The sequence below is a fragment of the Bufo bufo genome, chromosome 3, assembly GCF_905171765.1.
Source record: "Bufo bufo chromosome 3, aBufBuf1.1, whole genome shotgun sequence".
Taxonomy (NCBI): domain Eukaryota; kingdom Metazoa; phylum Chordata; class Amphibia; order Anura; family Bufonidae; genus Bufo; species Bufo bufo.
The window spans coordinates 647,771,018-647,797,397 of record NC_053391.1 but is presented as its reverse complement, the minus strand read 5'-3'; the positions used below and the strand labels follow the sequence as shown (position 1 = coordinate 647,797,397).

Below are 26,380 nucleotides of genomic sequence, written 5' to 3'. Positions count from 1 at the left end.
AGTACCCCTGTGAAGAGGAAGCTACTTCTTGTCGGCCATATTAGTTCCTTTGGGAAATGAAAGCTACTTCTTGTTGGCCATATTAGTTCCCTTGGGAAGAGGAAGCTACTTCTTGTCGGCCATATAAGTTCCTTTGGGAAGAGGAAGCTACTTCTTGTCAATCATATTAGTTCCCTTCGGAAGAGAAGGCTACTTTTTGTTGGCCATATTAGTTCTCTTGGGAAGAAGAAGGTATTTCTTGTCAGCCATATTAGTCCCCTTGGGAATTCACAATACTGGTGCCTTTTTTTGAGCCAGAGGGGCACTTGGTCCCTCTCTGGCACCAGGGACAGGTGCTACTGCTACCTCTCTACCCAAATAACTACGCCACTATGTGAGGCCCTCCAACCCATTGTCCTCACTGTATATTAGACATATCTGACATAATCGCTACTAAGGCACGATCTTTTAATTCTTGGTCATTGTGACTCCGCTCAAGGTGTGGTACAACATACCATAACCAGGTAATATACAGATTGATGGATAATCCTTTGAACAGTTACATCCATGGAAAACCCATGAATAAAGTACAATTAATGAAGAGGCATTACTGTTGATGGAGGCTGGGGACACCATGTTGGAGCGACACCTGAGGACTTCTTATATATAATAATAATTCAGTGTTTCCTTTCTATCTGCAGACAAAATTTCCACCCAACATATATTACAAGCTGTTTACTCACCGGCCGATCGTGGATATGTGTGCCAACAGCCCCAAGGATTACACCAAGCAGTCTGTGAAACAACCGCTGCCAAGACAAGTCCACAATCATGGGGTGTTCCCTGAAGAAGAACGCAGAGGCTGGTACACTAGAGTGGAGAACAATGGCTGGAGGCTTCTGGCCGTCAGGGTCAGTGACTGGAGTAGGTTCTTTCACAAGTCTATAGGTGCCTATACACTTTAGATCAGGGCTGCTACACTACAGCTACAACTTCCATCATGCTTAGTCAGCCTACAGCTATCAGGGCATGCTGGGAGTTGTAGTTTTGCAACAGCTGGAGGACCGTAGGTTGGACTTCCCTGCTTTAAAAAGAGGGCAAACATACCTGCCGCTTTCACTGGGATCAGCCGTCCATCTAATGCAGGAGTGCACCACCTTTTTTGATCTGAGGGTCGCATTGTCACATTGCTCAAGGTGCTCGTTTGCATCGGCCCGATGCAAAGTGACTGGGGGAGGAATGATTGCTACGGCTTTTTTTCCTCCCACATTCAGGTTTACTGATTATTGGCTGTACATCCCTGATTACATCGGGAGACGTGCTGCCAACAAGCAGCCGCCCTGCATCAGCTGATCATCGTGTGATTGGCCATTTATTGGCTGATCTGTAGTACGATTATACAGGTCAGTTATGAATGAGGGTTCCTATGAACACTTGTTCCCAGTAATTGGCCTGAAAATGCACGTGGGGGTTTTACGATTGTAGCTTTTCATTTGTTACGTGACATATAGCACTTTTTAATATGTGTTTTAGCATTTCTTTCTTTAAATATGCAAACTGGAAACAAAATTAATTAGAAAATGGGTTCCTTATTTTGTGTCAGTCTTAGGTCTCATGCGCACAAATGTATTTTCCTTCTGTATCCGTTCCGTTTTTTCTTTTTTGCGGTCCGTATGCGGAACCATTCATTTCAATGGGTCCGCAAAAAAAACTGAAGGTACTCCGTGTGCATTCCGTTTCCGTATGTCCGTATTTCTGTTCCGCAAAAAAATAGAACATGTCCTATTATTGTCCGCATTACGGACAAGGATAGTACTGTTCTATTAGGGGCCAGCTGTTCAGTTCTGCAAAATACGGAATGCACACGGACGCCATCCGTGTCCGTAATGCGGACAATAATAGGACATGTTCTATTTGATTGCAGAACGGACATACGGAAACGGAATGCACACGGACTAACTTCAGTTTTTTTTTTGCAGATCCATTGAAAAAAAATGGAACGGACAGAATATACGTTTGTGTGCATGAGGCCTAAATTGAATCTCCAAAGACTTAGTGACACATTCTTCATTATGTCAGAGGAGCAATACAAGCTGTGTGCTGCTGCACATGGATGCTATCAGGTTTCTAGATACCCAGACACAGAAAACACTCCTTTATTACAGAATCACGTTTGTCCGGTTTCTGATGAACACGTGGAATTTTTTGAAGTAGTAGTAACTATATTAAATCTATACGGCTTGGGGGGCGTGGCTTGTGAGTGCATGGAGTAAGACGCACGTTTCACTGCTCCTGCTAAAATCCTGCTCATTTACAGTGAAAGCGCACTCAAACTGCCTGAAACTACTTTACCTGAGGAGAGGAAGGTGTCCGGTGATTGCGGTGACAAAATCGGAGCCTGAAAATGCCGAGGAAATCGTCCAAACTGGCGAAACAAGACCGCATGGAGAAAAGCCAAGATGGCGCCGGAAGTGGAGAGGGGTCGGCGCGGCAGGAGATGGTGAGCCAGAGCGCGGCTGCTAAACTCAGTAAATATGCCAGATTGGACGGTGGAGTGGGCGATTCGGCCAGTGATAAAGGGACTGATATACCTACCTCCTCTGACCAGGAGGACGGATCCATGGAAGGTGATGACCCGGTTTTTTCCGGTCAGCCGGTGCCCAATTCTGCGGTCCCTGAAATAGTTCCAGCAGACCTGCGGGCTGATTCTATAAGGGAGCCCACACTGAAAGATATAATGGTGGCAGTGGCAAGCTGCAACAGTACCCTCAAAGTGCTTGCAGTACAAGTTGGCAGCCTGAGATCAGATGTGTCCATAATCAGGCACGACCTGCACAAGATTTCTGAGCGTACTTCAGATTTGGAAAAGAGGGTGTCCTCACTGGAAGATGTTATTCAGCCCTTGCAAATGGCGTCAAAAATGAATGGGAAAGATATAGCTGCCTTATACGCCAAAGCGGACGATTTAGAGAACAGATCGCGGAGGAATAATTTGCGAATTGTTGGAATGCCAGAAAAAACAGAAGGGACCAATGCTACAGAGTTTGTGGAGAAATGGTTGCACCAGTTATTCCATGAGAAGGGCCTATCTTCCCTGTACGCGGTTGAGCGGGCGCACAGAGTCCCGTCGCGGCCGCTCCCGCCAGGCAGGCCTCCTCGCCCCATACTGGCGAAGATTCTACACTTTAAAGATCGGGACACTATCCTACGCCAGTCAAGGGATAATGATGAGATGGTCATGAATGGGGTCAGAGTGTCCATTTATCCGGATTATTCCAATGAGGTACAGCGGAGGAGGAGCAGATTTATAGATATAAAGAAAAGGCTCAGAGCGCTACAAGTTCCGTACGCCATGTTGTTCCCGGCCAGATTGCGAGTGGTGGCATTGGGATCCACCAGATTTTTTGAGGACCCTGATGAAGCGACACAGTGGCTGGACGTTCACGAGAGGCAATTGAGAAGTGGAGCCCTGGACACCTGAAGGAAACAGCTTGCAGTTTGTGCTCACTTTATATGCATAGGATTGCACCCTAATGTCACTTTAATGTTATACCAGTTATAAAGTGTATTGAGTGTTGCTACCACACGGTAGATCCTGATGCAGGAGTAGGAAGTTGGGATAAGAAATGTATTTCCCAGTTGTGGAGAGGATTCTCTACCTGAGGGAGAGTGTTGGAATCAGAAATGATTTTTGTTTAGCATTGGGCATGGTGCTTACAGATTGCCCTGCGTTAGAGTTGGATGTTTGGGAGGGGGGGGGGGGGGGTGGGGTTACTGTTCAAAGTAGTCTGATCACTGGGGGGGGAGGGGGGAGGGGGACGGGTCAGAGATGGGTGAGGGGCGTGAATTATGTGAGAGTGACTTTAGTATGGAGTGTGAGATTCAAACATGCCGTAATCTTTCATCATGACACAGGTGATTAAAGTGTTGAGCTGGAATGTGAGGGGAATGGCTGATGCACGAAAACGACAATGTATATTTCAATATTTGGGTCGGTTTCAGCCGGCTATCTGCTGCCTGCAGGAAACGCATTTGTCCAATGATAATGTGCAGTGGCTGAACAAAAATTGGGTAGGTCATGTGGTACATGCAATCCATTCCTCTCACTCCAGGGGCGTAAGTATGATTGTGCATAAAAGTATAAGGTATGAACATCTGAAGCAATGTGTGGATGCTGAGGGCAGGTATGTGTGTGTAGTGGGTAAGATTGATGGGATCCAGGTGGTGTTGGTGTCAGTGTATGTGCCTCCACCATTTGCTTCCCCTGTAATAAGGGATATTATGACCTTTGTGGCGGACTTCCCTGGACTGCCGTGGCTGTTAGTGGGGGACTACAATTGTACATTGAATGACTCCATAGATAGGTGTCGGGTAGAAGGTGCCAGTGGATCACCGGGGAGCGTGGCTCTAAAGAATATTATGAGGGAAACTGGCTTACTTGATGTTTGGAGGCTGCGTAACCCTGATAAGCGGGTGTTTTCATGTAGATCTGCTACGCATCATTCTTTATCACGCATAGATCTGGCTTTGGTTAATGATGTTATGCTGCCATTGATAAGAGATGTTATTTGTCACCCTCGGTCGTTGTCTGACCATTCCCTGGTGCAGGTTGATTTGTGCCTGGGCGTGCTTAGGCAGGGACCGAGGCTGTGGAAATGTAACCCGCATTGGCTGAATGTACTTGGTGATCTGTCTGAGATTACTCGGGAGGTCAGGGAGTACTTTTCTATTAATGGAGGGACAGCTTCAACTCATGGAGTATGGGATGCCATGAAAGCGTTTCTGAGAGGGGTACTGATCAAAGAAATAAGTAAGCATAAATCTAAATCCAGAGAGGCGGATGTTAAAGCTCATGTACAAGTGACTGAGGCTGAAAGGGAGTTTGGTAGAATCCCCACTATGGCTAATAGTGAGGCGCTGGAGGTAGCTCAGGAACAACTGAGGTGTCACCTACTACAGGCTGCGGATAGGAAGCGTAGTTTCTATCGCCAAAGATCCTTTGAGGAGGGAGAGAAAGTTGGGCATTTGCTCTCAGTGGTTTCTCAGGCACAGAGGGGTTCTTCTTGTATACAAGAGCTAATGGATGGTAATGGGAATAGTAGCCAGGATACAAAAGGGATATTAGATATTCTAAAAGGTTTTTATGTCTCTCTTTATGCTTCCAAGGAGTCTAGCTCTGAGGAGGCCTTGTCCGCCTTTCTGGCTGAGGCTCAGCTATCAGTGTTATCAGAGGAGGATAGGGAGAGACTGGAAGAGCCGATCACGCTGGAGGAGTTGGAGGTAGCTCTTGGGGGGATGGCGAATGGTAAGGCGCCGGGGGCAGACGGTATACCAGTGGAGGTGTATAAAAAATTGCAAGGGATACTTCTTCCTGAATTACTTAAGGTTCTTGAATATTCTCTGGAGACGGGTTCGCTACCACATTCTATGCAGGAGGCTATCATAGTAGTTATTCCTAAGCCTGGGAAAGATCCCAAAGTTCCTGATTCCTATAGACCAATTTCGCTATTAACAGCAGATGTGAAGCTCCTGGCGAAGGTGTTGGCGAACAGGCTGTCCAGGGTAATACTTACTATAGTGCACCCGGATCAAACGGGCTTTATGCCTGGGAAATCGACTGCTATAAATATCCGTAGAGTATATGCCAGTCTGAATATTCCAGCAGATAATGGAGGAGATAGGGCCTTACTTGCGTTAGACGCCGCCAAGGCGTTCGACAGTGTTGAATGGAACTACCTATGGGAAACATTGAGAGTCATGGGCTTTGGTGCTCGATTTATTCAGTGGGTGAAAGTGTTGTATTCGAATCCAAAGGCACGGATCAGAGCTAATGGGGGGCTGTCAGATGGCTTCTCTTTGGCCAGAGGCACCAGACAGGGGTGCCCATTGTCACCCTTGTTGTTTGCGTTAGCAATTGAACCACTTGCAGCCCTTATCCGCCTGTCACCTCATATTGTGGGGTTTAGATATGGTGAGACGCAAAATAAAGTGGCAATGTATGCTGATGACACTATGTTATTTTTGGGTGACACTGGGGGCTCTCTAGATGCGGCCATGACTTTAATAGATAAATTTGGTGGCTTCTCTGGGCTTCGGATAAACTGGCAGAAGTCTGCCTTGATGCCGGTAGATGGACAGGCACTCTCTGGTGTGCAGGCGGATAGTTTGATTCCCTGGGTGGGCAAGTTTAAATATCTGGGGCTATATATAACACCTAGACTGCTGGATTTTGAAGAGCTTAATTTAACTCCTTTGCTAAATACCTTCAGGCTTAAGGCAAGGACATGGGGTAGACTCTTTTTGTCGGTGGTGGGCAGAGTGAATCTCCTAAAAATGGTAATGATGCCTCAGTTACTATACATATTGAATAATGCCCCTGTATGGATCCCAGTGGAGAGATTTAGGAAAATGCATTCGATATTTAGAGATCTTATCTGGAAATATGGTCAAGCTAGGATTAAGCTGGAGACGCTGCAATATCCCAAGTCTGAAGGTGGCTTGGCTGTCCCTAACGCCTGGATTTATTTCTTAGCCTCTCAGTGTCAACATTTCAAGGGTTGGATGGAATTTCAGCTACCAGATGTGACGGGGAAGATACTGCAACACTGGTTGGGTAGTAGGGATCTTATGGGTATTCTGGAAGGCGCAGGGATGCATGGGGGGAGAGAGAAAGTGACGCTTATAGAGCTTATGAAAAAAGTGTGGGCAAAGGTGAAATTGATCAGGGGAGTTGGTGGGGTAGGAGAGCTTTCCCCAATATGGAACAATAACTTGATGCCAGAGTTCATTTCTCTATCAGGAGTCCGAAATTGGGAATCCTATGGAGTAATGAGGATAGGTCAATTGATTGAGACTAGTGTATTTAAACCATTTCAAGGTCTACAGCAGGAATTCAACATTCCCAAAGTGTGGTTCTTTCAATATCTGCAACTGAGACACGCCTATGATGTCACGATGAGGAAGGGATGCATTATTGCAAAAATGGATGTGGTCCATAAACTGGTTCTCCCAGCTGGAGGAAAGAGAGGTTTGATATCACAGGTGTATACTCTGCTTTTAGACAAATTTCTGATAGAATTCCCTCTTACTAGGATGAGAAAATGGGAAAAGGATCTGGGGGACATCCCTAAGGAACAGTGGGAAGATATATTGGAGGCAATCCCGAGAGTGTCTGTAAGTGAACAGGGCAAGTTGTCACAACTGTTTATCATCCACAGAGTCTACAAAACTCCAGTGTTTTTACGGAAAATTGGGATTAGAACTGATGACAACTGTCCAAAGTGTATGGAAGGTGCAGATCTATTTCATATGCTTTGGTCTTGTCCAGTGCTAAGTAGATATTGGGACGAGGTGTTGACTTTGATTAATCGTAACCTGGAGTTGAGGGTGCAGAAGGACCCAAAGATATGTGTGCTGGGATATGTGAAGGAGATTGGTGGGGGAGAGGCGGTCAAGGTGGCAGTTGGGAGACTACTGTATGTGGCCAGGAAATTGATTGCCTTTAGGTGGATCCAGGGGAGTCCGCCAACTGTGGATGAATTTGTGAGAAAGGTGCATGATATGTTAACATTAGAGAGGGGAGTGTTTGTTAGGAGGGGATGTCCTTTGAAGTTTGAAAAGTTGTGGAATGAATGGTTGTCTCACACCCATATTGTAATATAAAAGGTCTTGGAAATTCATGCTCTGTTTTGGGGGGGGTTAGCAGTTGGGAGAGGGGGGGGGTGGGAGTTGTTGGGGTTTTAACAGTCAAATGACTCCGTAAATGGTTTGTCTTTATCTTGGTATATTCATTATGTACAATGACTGTGGAAGATGTATCAAATATATGGACATATGATAATGTTTTATACAATTGTGTGTATTTGAGATGTGGGGGGGAGAAAACACCAGAAAAATTGTGATGCAAATTGTATTGTGATATACCAACTTTATTTGAACAATAAAAAACGATTTGATTGAAAAAATCTATACGGCTTAGGGCGGGGCAGATCCAGTTATTTGACCCAATTACTTCTTTTTATCTTGCCCTCTATCATGTTCTTGTATAAATTTGGATGCCATTTTCCTCCTTAATATGATTCCACTGCATAGATACCTCCATAGACCATCTGTTAAAGGGCATCTGTCAGCAGTTTTGTACCTATGACACTGGCTGACCTGTTACATGTGCACTTGGCAGCTGAAGGCATCTGTGTTGGTCCCATGTTCATATGTGGCCTCATTGCTGGGAAAAATTGTTTAAATGTATGCAAATGAGCCTCTAGGGGCAACGGGGTCATTGCACCTAGAGACTCTGCTCTCTCTGCAACTGCTGCCCCCTCTGCACTTTGATTCACAAGACCAGGGCGCGTCAGTCGCAGAGAGCAGAGCCTCTAGGTGTAACAGCAACACCCCCCGTTGCTCCTGGAGGCTCATTTGCAATATTAAAACATCCTTTTTCTCAGCTATGCGGACACATATGAACATGGGACCAACACAGATGTCTTCAGCTGCCAAGCGCACATGTAAAAGGTCAGCCAGTTTCATAGGTACAAAACTGCTGACAGATGCCCTTTAAATGGTAGTTGTCTATTTTCTCTTTCCTGCTCCATTATACACACTCATAGCACCAGATTGTGGAGCAAGTAAGTGAATTCTAGACATCAGGGATCAGATATGATACAACAGGGACTGCACATTATACAATAGCTGGGGCAGAATATTATCTATTGTGTCACCAGATCACCAAGAACGACATATTACGGGCTAACCATAGCTGAAAGGCCAGTCCATAATCATCAAGGGATGCCTGTCTAAAGGAACTTTAATAAGTTCTTTATGACTGTAACGGATCTCCTGGCACCCCAACCGGGTACCTCCGTTGATGGATGCTCCTAGTGCTTCACGAGGACTCCAAGCACTCCACTCGACACCGTAACCACCACAGACCCCACGAACCGCCGCAGCTTGGTTGGGGTCTCACCGTCCTCCACCCATGCTGGACCCAAGACCGGGCTTCAGCTTCCAGTGGGTGAACCTCTGCTAAATCCAGAGAGCAGGAACAGCTCTTACAAGAGCTAGTAGTTATAGCCAGGGGAGTATAGCAAATCTTCGTCGTATAGCAATCCCCAGTGTCGATCAGTTACCCAAACACCAGCCTCAACATGATGAAGGATAAAACGGGAACTCCCTTTATTGAACACACAAGCATTGACTTATGTACACATTTTCCAACAAGGGTACCACCCCCGTGGACCTGGTTGGGAACTGAGGACATAACATAGCAGCCAATCCTTTACAGTTTACACACAAAAACTAACCCTATTCAACAAACACAATGGCATCGTCTGTGACGCAATTAACAAACACAATGGCATTGCCTGTGACGCACTCAATAACAGAATAGGCATTGTCTTTAACGCAATCAACAAAATACAATTACCAAAACACAATGGGCTTTGCCTGTGATACAATCACCAAACATAATGACTAGGTAGGGATACAATTCGTACAAGCTCAATAGGGCCTGCAAGGTTTATAGAATGAGTGGCAAGCCAGCATGGAGCCATTGTAAACCCATTATAAGCAATTAACGGAAGGATTCAGATGATAGAGCAGGTCATTGTGCTGAAGATGTCGTGAGACCGTCCTCCACCATTACCAAGGTCAGTCTACTAATAATAGTGACACACATCTAGTGTAAGCCAGTAAATGGAAGGTAATGAGGAGGGGGATGCAGCTGCAGTTATACTCCATCTGCTGGGGGAGCAGAAGTGAGGAGACATCACAATGGCTCGTAGTTGTAAGCACACGATGAGCAGATGGCCATTTCTAATGGCCGCAATGATGTGGAGTAATAAATGTATTCATATTCTGAGTCCCATGTGTCCTGCTGACTGATACATGAGCCTCTGTGTGCACTGACCAGCTCACGTCTCCATCTCCACGTTGTCACTGACTCTTTCTCCATTATCCTCAGCTCCCGGACGGTTTAGATGAAGTGACTGCGGCGGATAAGAAGAAGAGGTCACCCTTCAGCCACAGCAAACTGCAGAGGAAGCAGGAGGTTTCACAGAAGCAGAAGCAAAGGAAAATTGAGTGGATGAGAAAGATGTGAGTAGATAGTGGAGCAGTATTTTGTCTTAAAGGGGTCCTGCACTATAAGCAAAGGTGGCCCAGAGGCCTCATGAGGAAGATTATGTCACCTTCTGATTCCAGCCCCTGGGAGAAGCCTTTCATTATAGGACAGGATCCCTTCATGATGTTAGTAATTGACCAATGAGTCCAAATTGGCTGCAGTGTCATGTTGGCTGCTCTGCAGATTACCATCAATATGTTATACAGAATTAGAGAAACAGCATTGTTCTTCCAAAAGCAGCACCAGACCTGTCCACAGCTCAGTCCTCTTCACTTCAATGGACCTGAACTGCAGTACCATAGAAAAGCCATTGACAAGCACGGTGCTGGTTCTGGTTAATCCCCTTTGATACCCGTATTGTTCCTTCGAAAGCTGAACCCCCCATAGTTCTGCTGCACCAAACATTGATCACTATGGGGTTCTTTATACTGTAGTTTACAGATCCTGTCCCCAGTGCCTGCCGGCTGCACAGAGCTCTTCCTCGAGATCCCTCTATGCAGGTACTGACCCCGCTGTATTGGATGTATCCTAGGATGACCAAGTAGATACCTTCGATCATAGGGATGGAAATAGCTGAAGGTGTGTAACCCTTTAGGGTAAGTTCATATGTGCTAGTAGGGGCTGCGTGCATTCCGCAACGTGTGCAGGTACACTTAGACTACATTCACACAACTGTATTTTTGTTCTGCTTCCTTTCTGTATTTTTTGCAGATCGCACGCGGACACATTCTTGTTCACGGGGCCGCAAAAAATGGGGACAGCACACCGATGCCATCTGTATGCTATACAAATACATGCAGTGATGCCACAAATTATAAAAATATGTCCTATTCCTGTCCTGTGTTTTGCAGACAAGAATAAGCGTTTTTACAGTGGAGCCCACTTAATTGGAAGAGAAACAGCCTATCACGGCATCTATAGAACATAGACCGAATCCAATGCACTGAGTAGTCATTGAAGCAGTAGGGGTTTATTATTTGCTTCAGGGCTCATGCACACAAATGTATTTGTTTTCCGTGTCCGTTCTGTTTTTTTTTGTGTGGCCTGTATGCTGAACCTTTCACTTCAATGGGTCTGCAAAAAAACCCCAGAAATTACTCTGTGTGCTTTCTGTATGTCCGCATGGCCGTTCTGCAAAAGAGATAGAACATGTCCTATTCTTTTTTTATTTTTTTTATTCTTTATTTATATGTATACGCAAAACATAAAGTGTATCGGGAAATTAGACGGAATACATTGCAAATTTCAAAAACATAACACTACAATGAAAGGGTCAACATGATACGTTGAACTTACAGAGTAGAAGGGTAAATGCTGTATAGGGTGATATACACCCTTAAAACACAACATATTTGTCTAACCACGTATACTGCAAGGAAACACTGATAAGAACGGCAGACCTGCCACCATTAACGAAAATGACCAGGAAGAACATATTTTCCTAACCCGTATCCATATGGAAAAGTGCAAACAACAGGTACCTATGGAAACTGGAATGGAGTACCCGTGGAAGTTGAAGGCAAAAACCACCACATATAACGGATCTCAACTGTAACCTTAGACAAAAACACAACACTGACGGACAAGGAGCACCGGGGGGGGGGGGGGGGAGAGGGGGGAAATACGAAAGAGTACAAAGAGTGAGACAACTAGTTTCTCATGACAATAGGCTCTGAAAACCCTGGGAGTCCTGGAATGAAAACCAAGGGGCCCAAGCATCCAGAAAAGCTTTATGTTTGGATCGTAGCTGCGAAGTGAGTTCCTCCATTCTCCGGATCTCCTCCACCTTTTGAATCCAGCAGCCAGTTGTTGGGGACGAAGAGGACTTCCACCTCGCAGGGAGGCATGCCCTAGCCACTATCACCAGGGAGCACAGACAAGACTTACGAAGCACGCTCATTGGTAAATCCGATAAAAATAATTGAAAGAAACCAGGCGTATTCGGGATTGAGAACTGAAAAATTGAGGACAGCACTTTGTGGATCGACTGCCAGAAGGGACTGAGTTTGGGGCAATCCCAAAAAATTTGTAACATCGAACCCAGAGCTGAGTCACAGCGCCAGCAAACTGGGGACGCGGAAGGAAACATTTTCTGTAATCTGACCGGAACATAATACCATCTGGACATTATCTTATACCCCGCTTCCTGGAACCTACTCGCGATGGATGACTTGTAGAGCAGGCAGAATAGTTTGGGCCAGTGGTCAGGGGGAACGTCCACTCCCAGTTCTTGCGACCACTTCGTCACATATGGGGGCAGATAGTCCTGTCGAAGAGCCACCAATGACTGATAACACTCAGATAGGGAATGTCTATATGCGCCCGACCCAACACATGCTTTCTCAAAGAAGGTAAGTGACCTGTCATACCCTGCGGAAGCCGGAATTGAGGAAAGGAAATGTGCCAGTTGTCTGGATCTCCAAGAACCCAGGGAACAGGGGTCCGTCAATTTCAGTAACTCGTCATACGTAAGCCATCTGCCCGAGGTTCTAAAAAAGGGGGCGCGAGAGCTACCACCAACGCACCATTTCAAAAACGGTCCACCCCGACAACTCGCCGGGAAACTGGAGGCCAGAGGAGAGCTCAAGGAAAGTTGTTCGATAGATACCCACTGTTTGTATTTTGCGTGTCGACACCAGTCTACAATCCTTTGAAGCAAGGAGGCAGAGTAATATTTACGTAAGTCCGGAACGCCCAACCCTCCTTTGTCCCTCGGGATATGTAAGAGGGATCTGGCTAACCTCGGACTGCCCCTCGCCCAGATAAATCTTAATAAATCCCCATGGATCCTATCAAAGAAGCTAGCGGGAAGTCTAATGGGAAGGGTCTGAAAGAGGTATAACACACGCGGAAGGATGTTCATTTTAAAAATAGCACACCTTTCAAACCATGTGTGTAGTCCCTTCGACCACCGCTTAAGATCATCTCTTATCCGATCCCGGAGAGGGATATAATTCCTCTAGTACACCTCCTTCAGATCTGAGGGGATATAGGTGCCCAGATATTTCACTGCCCCGGTAGCCCACTTGAACGGAAAGGATGCGACCAGGTCGGACAAGAGAGTATTCGGTAGCGATACATTCAAGGCCTCTGATTTCTGAAGGTTGATTTTTAGGTTAGAAAGGTCACGAAATGTGTGGAATTCCGACATCAAGTTCGGAAAAGAAATCCTGGGGTTAGTAAGCGTGAACATTAAATCATCCGCATAGGCAGCTATCTTATACTCCCTGCCCTCAATCGAGAGTCCCGCAACATTCGGGTTCTGCCATATAGACCTCAAGAGTGGTTCCAGAGTAAGCACGAAGATGAGTGGAGAGAGGGGGCATCCCTGGCGAGTCCCATTCCGAATCGCGAAGGACGAAGAGAGCACACCGTTCACCTTCGTGGCCGTGGACGGAGACTCATATAGAGCTCGGATCCATGTCGCCTTAGAGCCTGTAATGCCCACATAGCGCAACACCGCGAACAACCAAGGCCACCCCACTCTATTAAAAGCTTTTTCAGCATCTGTAGATAAAAGACAAAGCGGGGTACCTCGGGTCCCGGCATGGTGAATCAGATTGAGTACCTTGGTGGTGTTATCCCTCGCCTCCCGTGACGGAATGAAACCCACCTGGTCATTGTGTATGAGCTCAGATAGTAGCGGAACCAGACGGGTGGCCAGAATTTTAGCGAACAATTTGAGGTCTACGTTTAGAAGTGAAATTGGACGGTAGTTACCGCAGAGGGTGGGGTCCTTTCCTTCCTTATGTATGACCGTGATATGCGTGTTAGACATATCTGCCGGGAGTGAATTTGTACTGAGGACATTTAGTGCTTTTGCTAGTGGGGCCTGGATAAGAGGTAAAAATCTTTTGTAGTAGGAGGTCGGGAGGCCGTCCGGGCCTGGGGCCTTACTGGGCTGCATGGTTTTTAAAGCTTCCTCTAATTCATCGACCGAGATCGGCCTGTCTAAATCTTGGAGGTTGTCTGCAGGTATCTTCGGCATACCTGAGTCTGCAAGATACTTGTCCATCGCTGAGCGCAACGACCCACTGGTAACACTGGATTGTGGAAGGTTGTATAGAGATTGGTAGTACTGAGCAAAGGTTTCTGCAATAGCAGAGGGATCATTAAGAAGGGAACCTCGGGCATTGGCTATACGGGGAACATAATTCCTTGCTCTTTGATCTCTAAGTAATCTGGCTAGCAATTTACCACTTTTGTTCCCGAACTAAAAAAAAAAATATGCGGCCCTTCGCTAAAATGGTTTTCGTACGTACATCCAATTTCTCCTTGAGCTTACTTCTGGCCAGGAGGAGGGAAGTGCGTGCAGCCGTCGCATGGGACTTTTTATGGGCCTGCTCGAGGTTAACAATTTCCGCTAAGAGCTGAGAGATTTCAGCTGCCCTTTCTTTTTTACGTCTCGCTCCATGCTTGATGAACTCCCCACGGATTACACATTTGTGAGCTGCCCACACCGTGATAGGCGACATATCATCACTCTGGTTTCAAAGTACTGAGAAATCGCTGTGTGAACATCCTGGGCTACTTCCAAATCCTGCAGTAAGGACTCATTCAATCGCCACTGCCAAGATTTCAGAGTGAGGAGAGGGGACTTCAAGGAAACATGGAGCATCGCGTGGTCTGAGAAAGTCAGCGGGTCTATCGCTGAAGAAGTCAAGAGAGATACCGCTGAATGTCTCAGTAAAAAATAGTCTAGTCTAGAGTATGTGTCCCTTGCTGCTGAGTAAAACGTGAAGTTCTTGACCTCCGGGTTAAGTACCCTCCACACGTCTACTAGCTGATGGGTATGGAGAAGTTTTTTGATGCCCCGGAGGTAGGAGTGTGCAAGATGAGAGGTCCCCCTAGATACATCAATGACAGGGTCTAACGCCACATTGAGGTCTCCCCCAACCAACAGGGTGCCCTCCGCAATGTCATCCAAGCGAGACAAAATCCCAGTTAGGGCCTTAAATTGTTTGGTATTGGGTAGGTATACATTTTCAAGGGTGTACAACTGTCCAGCTAGTCGTCCCTTAAGAAACAGAAAACGACCATTGTCTTCAGTACGAGCATCCAGAAATTCCCATGGAACTGACCTGGCTATTAGTATGCTCACTTCCCTCGACTTGGACCCTGAAAAGCAGCTGTGATAGGTATCAGGAAATCTAGGGGACTTAAACGAAGGCATAGCATCCGTACGGAAGTGGGTCTCTTGGATAAAAGCTACCTGTACCTTCTTATTCCATAGGAGCCGAAGGATGGAGGAGCGATTCTCAGGGGAGTTCAGCCCATTGGCGTTGAGCGAAGCAAACTGGATAGTAGTCATGAATTCAATCTGCAAAGAAAAGAGAGGGAGAAAGAGACAAACTAACAAGTGGGAGAAACAAAGGGGAAGGGGGAAAAAACAGGGCAGACAAAAAAGACTTTACAGTCTAACCCAAACCGGCTACTCCAGAGAGGGTAAAACAAAACCTGCGGAGTCGCCTCCACAGAAAAAGGTGGGAAAAAACCCCACTATGCCAGTCTTGGGAAACTCGAATGGAGTCGACCAAGATTCGCTGACCTAATTGGGGAGAGGGAGAGCAATCAAAGCGCTCCCAACCCTGGACCCAGGTCCTATAAAACTGCGTGGCTATCAAATGTAACAACACTATTGTAAAACATTGACGTCATGTCCTCTCAACAGGAGTGAGAAAGCGGGAGCAAGGTAAACCCACACAGAGTCCCCAGGAGAGCCAATATTAGTGACGACAAAAAAAAAAAAAAAGTCCTTCAAGAACTGTTACACGCCCATTAATCCGGAGCAGAACGGGGAGTACACTCTCGTCTCCTCAGTGGTACCTCATGGCACTGTGCCTGACCGTCATCATGTTCCTGGATACTAGTTGAGGCCATAGCCGAGGATGCTAGAATCGGGACATCCAACCAATTTGGCAGGGACAGAACAGGTATATCCAAAAAGCGGGACAGGTCCTCTGCCTGGTCCGGCGAGTGGAGTGCAAAATTGGTCCCGTTCCTGCGGACAATCAGGTGGAAGGGATGTCCCCATCGGTACAAGGCCCCAGCCTCAGCGATAACTTGGAGGATCGGCTTCAGAGTGCGCCTCATCAACAAGGTTCTCCTGGACACGTCCGGTAAAATGTGGATTTGAGAGTTTGCAAAAGGCGCCGGGCCTAGCCTCCAGGCTCTCTGTAGCAGGTCCTCTTTTTCTCTGAAGAAATGAACGCGACAAAGCACATCCCGTGGGTTGGAGGCACCTATTAGTCGGGGTCCCATGACTCGATGGACCCTGTCTAATTCAATCTCAGACCCTTCCGGTCTATCGAGAAGAGTGTTAAAAATAGCCATCACTGATTTACGCAATCCTGACGGATGGATGTCTTCTGGAATCCCCCGCAGTTTAATATTGTTACGTCGCCCCCTATATTCTCCTGGTCATCAAGTTGAAGCAACAGGTGTCTGTTTAGGGCTTGCTGTGAGGACATGCACGCCTCCACCTGCGTCAGGCGTAAGTCCAGAGAATTAGAAATATGTTCCTGGGAGGTCAATTTAGTGGAAATTGCGCTAATATCAGTTTTGAGGGACGCAATGGCTTTATCCTGTTTAGATTCAAGCTTCAATAGCATCGATTCTAAGTCAGTTTTAGTAGGAAGAGAGCTGAGCAGTGACCAGATGTCACTCAATTTAGGCCTTTTAGAGCGTTTGCTGGGAGAAGAGGAGGCTGAGGATGATGAATCAGAGGCCTCTGTACCTGTTTGAGTACGGAAGATGGCAGGAGTAGCTGGTATATCCTGCGGCAACAGCTGCCCACTTGTGGTGTCTCCTGCTGGGTTTGTTACACTCTCCAGGACAGAGGATGGCAAGGCCTCCATTAGGGCCCTGGGGGGCACATCAACAGAGTCCGTCCGTAGAAGCGACGATTGGGGGCCCTCTGTAGCAGAGATAAGCGCCTTATGGAGGCTACCCCCCCCCCCCCCGGCATAACTGCGTTAGTAGGTGGCGATAAGGGCGCCAGTGTATGCTGCGTTATATGGCAGGGAGAGTCCGGCGGCGATCTTACCCCAATTCCCGCGGTCCCAGAGACTGCTGCAGATGGTGAGGTGGCCGGATGCTGCATAGTCCAAGTGCCAAGTATGAAGGAGAACGAGGTCGCCACGGGCGCTGTCGGACCCCCACCGAAGCGCAAGTCTGGGGAGGCAGGAGATCCTGGGAGCAGGTACGCTGGGGTTTGTACCTGTTGACACTGAGCCTGCTCTGCTGCGGCCGGTCCCCTCTCCTCCATCTGCGCCATCTTGGAAGCGCCGGCGAGTGAAGCAGGAGACTGTGAGAAGTACCGCAATATCAGCGGTTCCGCCGGCACAAAGCGGGTCCCTCGTCGTCCAGATCGTCTCACCATGCCCCCGGTATGTGAAGCAGTCCACAACTGGATCGGTATAGGCAGGTAATCGGGCCCAGGGTTCGGGAGCTCAGGACACACGCTGCTCACACATCCATGCTCAGGCCACGCCCCAACATGTCCTATTCTTGTCCGTTTTGTGGACAAGGATAGGCATTGTTACAATGGATCCGCAAAAAAAACTGATGCAATACGATCCATATTTTGTGGCCCACACAATACATACAGTTATGTGCATGAGCCCTTACATAGAGGAAAAAAAACAGGGCACTCAAATTCTCGAGTCCAGCACTCCCCCTGCCACACATTGCTTTGTTTGGCCGTGACCGAGGGTCCGGATGAGTGTCGGCCTCCATGTGTGAACTTTTGCTTGAGAATCTGAGTGCCCTGGTTACCTTCTATATGCGGACACGGATGAATTCCTACCACTGAGCACCTCTGTAAGGCTACTTTCACACTGGCGTTTTGGCTTTCCGTTTGTGAGTTCCGTTCAGAGCTCTCACAAGCGGTCCGACTCCAAAACGGATCAGTTTGGCCCTAACGCATTCTGAATGGAAAAGGATCCGCTCAGAATGCATCAGTTTGCCTTCGTTCCATCTCCATTCCGCTTTGGAGGAGGAACATTGCTTGCAGCGTTTTGGTGTCTGCCTGACGAAACTGAGCCAAACGGATCCTTCCTGACACACAATGTAAGTCAATGGGGACGGATCCGTTTTCTATGACACAATCTGGCACAATAGAAAACGGATCCGTCCTCTATTGACTTTCAATGGTGTTGAAGACGGATCCGTCTTTTCTATGTTAAAGATAATACAAACGGATCCGTTCTGAACGGCTGCAGACGCTTGTATTATCTGAACGGATCCGTCTGTGCAGATCCATGACGGATCCGCACCAAACGCGAGTGTGAAAGTAGCCTAAGCAAATACCAGAGTGCCATTGTTTTACAATATATTATTTGCTTTGGGCCACTTTCAGGAAGCCACATTTTGGCATCCATATTACTGCGGTAACTCCCTATAACGTTCTTGGTCCAGTTGAAGTGCGGCGGGTTTGGGTATTGCGGCCACAGTACATGGCGAGGTAACAGTGCAGCCACGTTACAGCCGTCAGAAAAAGGCGTCACTAAGCAGCACTTATCTGTACTGGACTGTATGCTATAATATTTGAAATAATGAAAATAATTAGGCGAAGCTGTTTCATTATCCTGTGCCCGAGTCTGATGACTGTGCTTCACATGCCATTCGGCGAGCCCCCTGCCAGGATCAGAGCCAGCAGGGGGCACAGTGTGTAACTGGAGCGCCACCTGCTGGATGTCTGGTTCTCAGACAAAAACATTGACGTTCCGTGGTGCCTTATATCAAGCTGATTCACCTTCACAATTTAATAACATATATTCTTTTTGAAAGGTTGTCCCCTTGCTGCTCCTTGGCTGAACTCCCAAAATGTACAAATTTTGAGCAAGTAAACGGCTCAGCCTGACGTGCGGTCACTGATAACGGATGTAGATTTCAGCGATGTCAGAAGATACGTCTGTCAGAGTGATGCTTGCTGCATTATATCCATAACATTAAGTGTGGAGTAAGGCGCAAAAAGCGAATTACCCTGTAATAAAAGTGGCGCCAGCCTTCTGCCGCCCCGTCTTTTTACTCACTAGTCACTACTTTCATGCGCTGATTGGCGGATGTCATTATTCATAAAGTGTTTTCTCTTCCCCATATGGCCTCCTCAGGTATTATGAAGGAAGTTTACGCGCCCGGACTACAGAACCCAGCACAGCCGTTCTGGTCCAGCGAGCCACTGAGGGAGTCCTCCAGTCTGTGGAGCAGCGCGGTCCTCGAGCTGTCCTGGACTGGGAGGTGGACGAACTGCTCAACTGGACTAATGCCCTGAACTATGAGGAGTAAGTATGGAGATGGCCTATGCTAGGTCGACAGGTGCTGATCGCTTCTACCTGTCTGTCTGCATTTTCACGGACAGCACGCTTACCCATTGATTTTAATGTGCCTGTGCACATATTAGTATTTTTTACTGACCGTGGGTCAGAGAAAAATCACGGAGACATGCACTACTTTGGTCCGTGATGCAGACCAAACACGACCATTATAGTCTATGGGTCCGTGAAAAAAACAAGGAAACAACACGGATAGGGTATCCGTGTTGCGTCTGTGTTTGGTCCGTTTTTCACTGACCAATCATAGAAGATGCTTCGGAATTAATTTTCAGCTGTGCAGTTTCTGTGAAATACGGGTGACAGGCGGAGGGCAAAAACCGGAACCAAACATGGATCTTTACGAAGAAAACACGGACTGATTTTTATCACAGGAGTCAATGTGAACGAGGCCTTAGTGCGACTACACGGATGGATAGGGCTATGTAGAAGGAAGGTTTAAGGGTTAGGGTTTTCCCGAGTTAAAAAAAAAAGGAAAAAATCAAGGAAGGTGTAAAAAACAATAAAATAAGTTATAATTACTGGTTTGGGCCCCAGCACCGCCTCGCCAGTCCTCTTGGCTGAGCTTTGTACACGTTGTATACCATATGTGACCTCATCAGCCTCAAGTCACATGCTGCTACAGCGGTCACCTGCAGTACATGGGGACATCACGGGAAGATCGGGGCAGTGGCGCTGGAGTGAGTAGATTTGGAATCAGTGGGTCTAAGTTTTTTTTATTGTTAACTCTGTCCCTGCCTTGTTCCATTTTTGTCTTCACTTGGTCAGCCGCTTCAATAAACGTCTAAAACGAGGGTCTTAATAAATGTGCCCCTCTGTGCTCAGGCTAATAGTACCGTCATCCCTTTAATATAAGAAGCTCTGATAGCTGCAGGTCCTGCTCTCAAGAAATGGGATGCATTGCTAGAACTGCCAGGGGAAGTGGTCATAAAATGCTCATTTCTCCTGCAGCGCCTCCTCAGGGAAAACGTAGTATAACATTCAGCTATGTTAATGATGGACCGTCTATTCCAGGGGTCAGCAACCTCCGGCACTCCAGGTGTTGTGAAACTACATCTCCCATCATGCACACTTGCTTGGCTGTTCTCTGAACTCCCACAGAAGTGAAAGGAGCATGCTGGGAGTTGTAGTTTCACAACAGCTGGAGTGCCGGAGGTTGCTGATCCCCTGGTCTATTCCTTCTGGCTCATAGATGGAGGGTCATAACGTCAGTTTACCCTATGCATATGGAAGGCAGTTGTCCAGATGAGACCATCCCTTAAAGCAGGCATCCTCAAACTGCGGCCCTCCAGCTGTTGCAAAACTACAACTCCCAGCATGCCCGAACAGCCTACAGGTAGCAGCCTACAGCAGGGCATTGTGGGAGTTGTAGTTTTACAACAGCTGGAGGGCCGCAGGTTGAGGATGCCTGCCTTTAAGGACAGCCTCAGCCCATATAAAATGAGTCTGCATCTGTTGACAGTTTCCGTTTTATGATATTTTATGTTTTTCTGTTATAATCGATTATGAAATGCCCTGCAGAGGAATATGCAGTAGTGTAAGCTCCGGCTGCTGCACATGGCCACAGTTTGCCCCTGGGGCTATAGGTGCCACCATGTAGATGGCGGCACATTACCCCTCCGCCAGTACTGCCCCCCCCCCACTGTACTTCCCTCTGATGTTTGCAATTCACATTAACTGCTGACAACGAGATGAGAATTTAAGTCGCTGTGCCAGAAGGAGAGAACTAATCGGAGTCGGGGGAGCCCGTGCTGTGGCAATAAACAGCTTGTTAGCGGAGGAGAAACCCGCGAGGACATCTGTGTTTACTGTGTGTCGGATCCTGCATCACCGAGTTATGTGCCTGCGGCCAGATCCTGCACTACATCCCTGTAACATTCACATCTCCTACACCGTGCCCCTGCTTTATACCCGTAGATGGATGTGTTGGCAGTGGGCGCCTCTTCACCAAGAATCATCGCCACTTCTAAGCCCATTTCTGTTTTCTTCCATGGGTTTTATTCGGAAGCTGTAGGATTTCCTATAGACACCACTGGGTCGTGCTTCTTCTAACTTCAACTTGATGCTTTCAGAAAATGGAACAATATCAAATATTGCAGTTTGATACCTTTTTTTTTTTTTTGAATCAGATCTTTTTTATTAAACATTTTACAGTGTAAATACACATTTTAACACAATGTAAACAAGGATGACATAGAGATATACTGTCCATAAGGCTAAAAACATAAAGGGTATCAGCCAATGTGTATTAATTAAGAACCCAACCGACCCCCCCCCTCCCTCCCTCCCTCCCTCCCTAACCTGCAAAGTACAAAGGCACATTTTAAACATTTCCATTCAGACGTCGAAACGACAGCCATAAATCCCATAGTTTTCCAAATTTCGCTGGGCATCCACGCTTCTGATATACCATCCGTTCATAACTCAGCATCGTGTCAACCGCGTTTAGGAATTCGCCTAGGATTGGCGGCGCTGTCTGTATCCAATGCAGAGCGATTAACTTTCTAGCAACATATAACATTCTACCTATAGCTAATTTATGTACCTGACCTGTGGCCAGTTCAGAGACATAGCCCAACACACACACTTTAGGATCAGAGGGTACTCGTACCTTGTAAACGTCCTGTATTGTCTGACGTACCAATTCCCAGTATCTCCCTAACCTCTCGCACGTCCACATCATATGCAACAAATCTGCAGAAACCACAGAGCATCTTGGACATTCATCCGTGGGTCTGAACCCTATACGGAACAAAAAAACCGGAGTTTTGTAGACTCTATGGACAATAAACAGCTGCGAGAGTTTACGTCCTTCACTCAGGGAAGAGAGAGGTATCGCCTCCAGTATGTCAGACCATTGGTCATCAGTTAATTTGCCAACATCTTTTTCCCATTTACTTTTAGCCACCAGTGGATGGGACATTAGAAACTTATCAAGCAATAGCTTATATATACAGGATATCATACCTCTCCTCGCCCCTCTAGACAAAATCTGGTGCAATGCAGCATCTCTCCCTGCCACCTCATTCGTACCTTTAAATGTGGCGTTGTATGCATGTCTCACCTGAAGGTACTTATAAAAGTGAGTTCTAGGCAGTTCATACTTCTCCTGAAATCTGGTAAATGACATGAACTTCCTTTCCTCCAAAAGGTGACTCACCCTCAGAATACCCTTTCTTTTCCATGCCCCAAACTCAGACAAGGAGAGGAATTCTGGCAGCACAGGGTTATCCCACAGTGGAGTGTATTCAGTATTGCCGAGAACCCCCCTCAGGAGCTTGACCTTATTCCATACAGACTGCATCAAGTGTCCCAAATCGCCCATCGGACCACTCTTTCCAGTCCCCCTAGTCTCAAGGATCAGCATTAGGTCATTAGAGGACAAACAATGTTTAAGCAACTGACACGACATCTCACTCGACTCCAGTTCCATCCACCCCTTGAAATGTTGGCATTGCGCAGCCAGGAAGTACACCCAGGGGTTTGGCACTGCAAGACCCCCTTCTGTTTTAGGATATTGTAACGTTTCAAGCTTAATTCTCGGTTGCCCCTTACGCCATATGAGCTCCCTGAAGATAGCATTAATTGGAACAAATTTGGACTTTGACAGCCAGACCGGGGAGTTATGTAGAACATAAAGTAGCTGGGGCATCAACACCATTTTAATGAGGTTAGCTCTTCCCGCCACTGACAGGTATAGTTTACACCATGCCTTAGTTTTATTACGAAATTTAATAACCAGCGGGTCAAAGTTAAGGCGCCCAAAGTCTCGGATTCTCGGGGATATATGGATACCCAAATACTTAAAGGTCGCTACACATGGAATACTTCTGTCTCGCACTGTCTGTGATTGCACTTGCCCGTCGAGCAGCATAATCGCCGACTTACTCCAGTTAATAGTCAGACCCGACAGGTCCCTGAAGCAATCAATGATTTTCATAGCCGCTTCCAAGGATGGACCAGTATCCCCCAGAAAAAGCAAAGTGTCATCTGCATACATCGCCACTTTATTATTAACTGTCCCGTATTGAAACCCCTTAATGTCCGTTGACTTACGAATCGCTGCAGCTAATGGCTCAATCGCAACTGCAAATAGCAGAGGCGACAACGGGCACCCCTGTCTAGTACCCCGGTCCAGACTGAACTTGGGGGACACCCCTCCATTCGCCCTGACACATGCTTTGGGTTTAGAGTATAACACCCGAGCCCAGGATATATATTCATCTCCAAATCCCATATACTTCATAACTCTCCATAGGAATCGCCACTCAATGCTGTCAAAGGCCTTGGCCGCGTCCAAAGAAAGGATAGCTCTATCTCCAACATTGTCAGCTGGAAGTTGAATACTGGCAAACACTCTTCTGATATTAATTGACGTTGATTTCTGAGGCATGAAGCCAGTCTGGTCAGAGTGTATGACAGACAGAATCACTTTAGACAGACGCATGGCCAAGACCTTTGCAAGCAACTTAACATCAGTGGAGAGTAACGATATCGGTCTATATGAGTCAGGGAGAGAGTGATCCTTGTCCGGCTTAGGAATGACTACTATTACCGCCTCCTGCATAGACGGAGGAAGCTCCCCCCTTTCCCTGGAATAATTGAATACCTTCAGAAGTTCCGGGAGCAACACTTCCGCGAAGGACTTATATACTTCCGCCGGAAGCCCATCCAAACCTGGAGCCTTGTCATTAGCCATAGCAGCCAATGCCGCCCTCAATTCTTCTAGCTCAATCGGCTCCTCTAACCGCACACTGTCTTCCCTGGAGAGCTTAGGAAGATCTAATGTGGCCAAAAAGGCGTCAATCTCTTCATCCGAGCATGTCACCTTGGAAGCATACAGAGAGGAATAAAAATTATTCAGTATATTCAAAATGCTATCAGTATCGCGCCTGAGGACGCCGCCAGCATCCAACAGGCCAGATATACATTGTGATCCTTGCTGCGCTTTTGCGATAACAGAGAGCATATGGCCTACACTCTCACCTTCAGTAAAAAATTGCTGCTTATAAAACAGTCGTTTCCTCCCTGCTACCTCCAAGAGGTGACACCTCAACTCCTCCTGCCTAGTCTTCAAGGTATTACTTGTTATGCTAGAAGGATTTAACACAAAAGCTTCCTCCGCTAGCTTCATATTATCATGTTTCTGCCGATCAAGCTCTCTAGATTTAGATTTAATCCGACTGACTGTTTTAATAAAGGATCCTCTAAGGAAGGCCTTCATCGCTTCCCAGACGACTAACGGCGACGCAGTCCCTTCGTTTATACAAAAATATTCCCTAAGGGATTGAAGCATATCGGACGGGTCACCCATCAGTTTTAACCAAAAGGCATTAAGTCGCCAATATCTAACCCCCGGCCTGGCTGTCACAGAGATATCAAGGGCGATGCTAAATAAGGAGTGGTCAGATAGGGTCCTAGAAAGATATTCTGAGTTCTGTACAAACGGGAACATATGAGCATTTACCAGACCCAGATCTATACGCGACAGGGAGCCAAATGTGGAGGAGCAACACGAGTATTTCCTGTCCAGGGGGTGGGTCTCTCTCCATACATCCATCAGACCTACTTCCCTCAGTATTCTTGCAAACGAGGTTTCACCCGTATTGCTACCGCTAGGTGTGATCTGGCATCTATCAAGCGAACTGTCAAGTACATTATTGAAATCTCCCACTATCAACATTGGAAGTTCAGAAAATTCTGCCATAAACTCTATGAGCCTCCTTAAAGGCACCGAGGAAAATGGTGGGGGTATATAGATTGTCGCCAACACCATTCTCATCCCTTGGACCACACAATGCATTCCTATAAACCTTCCCTCTTCATCCACACATTCCCTGAGACATTCAAATATGATATTCTTATGAACTAGGATACTAACCCCCCTGGAATGCGAGGAGAAGACGGAATGCACCGAATACCCCAGCCACGGCTTTTGCATGACATGTATAGATTGTTTGGTCATATGCGTCTCTTGCAAGCATATTATTGCCGGCTGATATCTAGATAAGTAACGGAACAGACCATGTCTCTTCGTAGCATCCGCCATTCCCCTCACATTCCAGCTAAGTATTCTCGTGACAGGTCCCATAAGAATGAATACATATATAAAAGTACATTTGATATTTACACCTCTCCACCTCCCAACAGCTGCGAGGAAAAATAATGTTAGTCACCAGACTGTAGACTCCCATCTCTTCTCTATTGCCCACGACAAAATATACAAGGACTGTACGTCTTAGCATTTTAGAATTGCCATCAATAGCACCTTTGACAGTATTAACCCCCGCTAAACCCTTCCCCCCTCCCTCCCCCCACCCAACCATCCCCCCCCAGGCAATAAACATATGTAGTATAAATAGATTCAGTAATGAACTCGGGGCCAACATTATGAACCTGGCCCAACAGCGCCTGAAGCAGCACAGCATCCAGCACGATACCGTACGCAGGCACATTAAGAATGTGGGGAGCAACCTCGGGCGTATGCTCTACCCACAAAATGTCTCCAGCAACCGGCTAAAGACAAAAGAAAATGTCCACAACGGTGGGTGGACAGTCCAGGGGACATCAAAGCTTCACTCAGGAGCAGGAATGTCCATCAGTCTCAGGTGTCTGTTGATGGAATCCTAAGGCGACGCTCATTTTGATCCAGCCACTTGACCGCAGAGTCCGAGTCTTCAAAGAATACAGCGGATCCAAACGCCACCACCCTGAGCCTGGCCGGGAACATCATGGAGTACTGTACTTGCAAATCTCTCAGCCTCCGTTTAATCTCCACAAAGCGAGCCCTCTTTTTTTGTACATCTGACGAATAGTCAGGGAACAGGGACACCTGAACCCCATTGATTTTTAAATCAGGATGCGACCTTGCGGCCCTCAGTATAGTGTCTCTGTCTCGATAATGCAGGATTTTAGCCAGTATTGGACGTGGCGGACGTCCTGGCGGCAAAGG

General features: G+C 46.9%; 1 protein-coding gene across 2 annotated transcripts in view; it reads left to right on the top strand.

Annotated features, from left to right (window-relative positions):
- Nucleotides 1-26,380, top strand: part of C3H11orf65 (chromosome 3 C11orf65 homolog) — a 48,270-nt gene that overhangs the window by 14,252 nt on the left and 7,638 nt on the right. For both annotated transcript variants that reach the window (XM_040426255.1, XM_040426254.1), the window contains 3 exons: nt 681-890; nt 9,938-10,071; nt 19,210-19,380. In XM_040426255.1, coding sequence (XP_040282189.1) covers nt 681-890; nt 9,938-10,071; nt 19,210-19,380 — 515 coding nt within the window. The remainder of the gene's footprint in view (nt 1-680; nt 891-9,937; nt 10,072-19,209; nt 19,381-26,380) is intronic.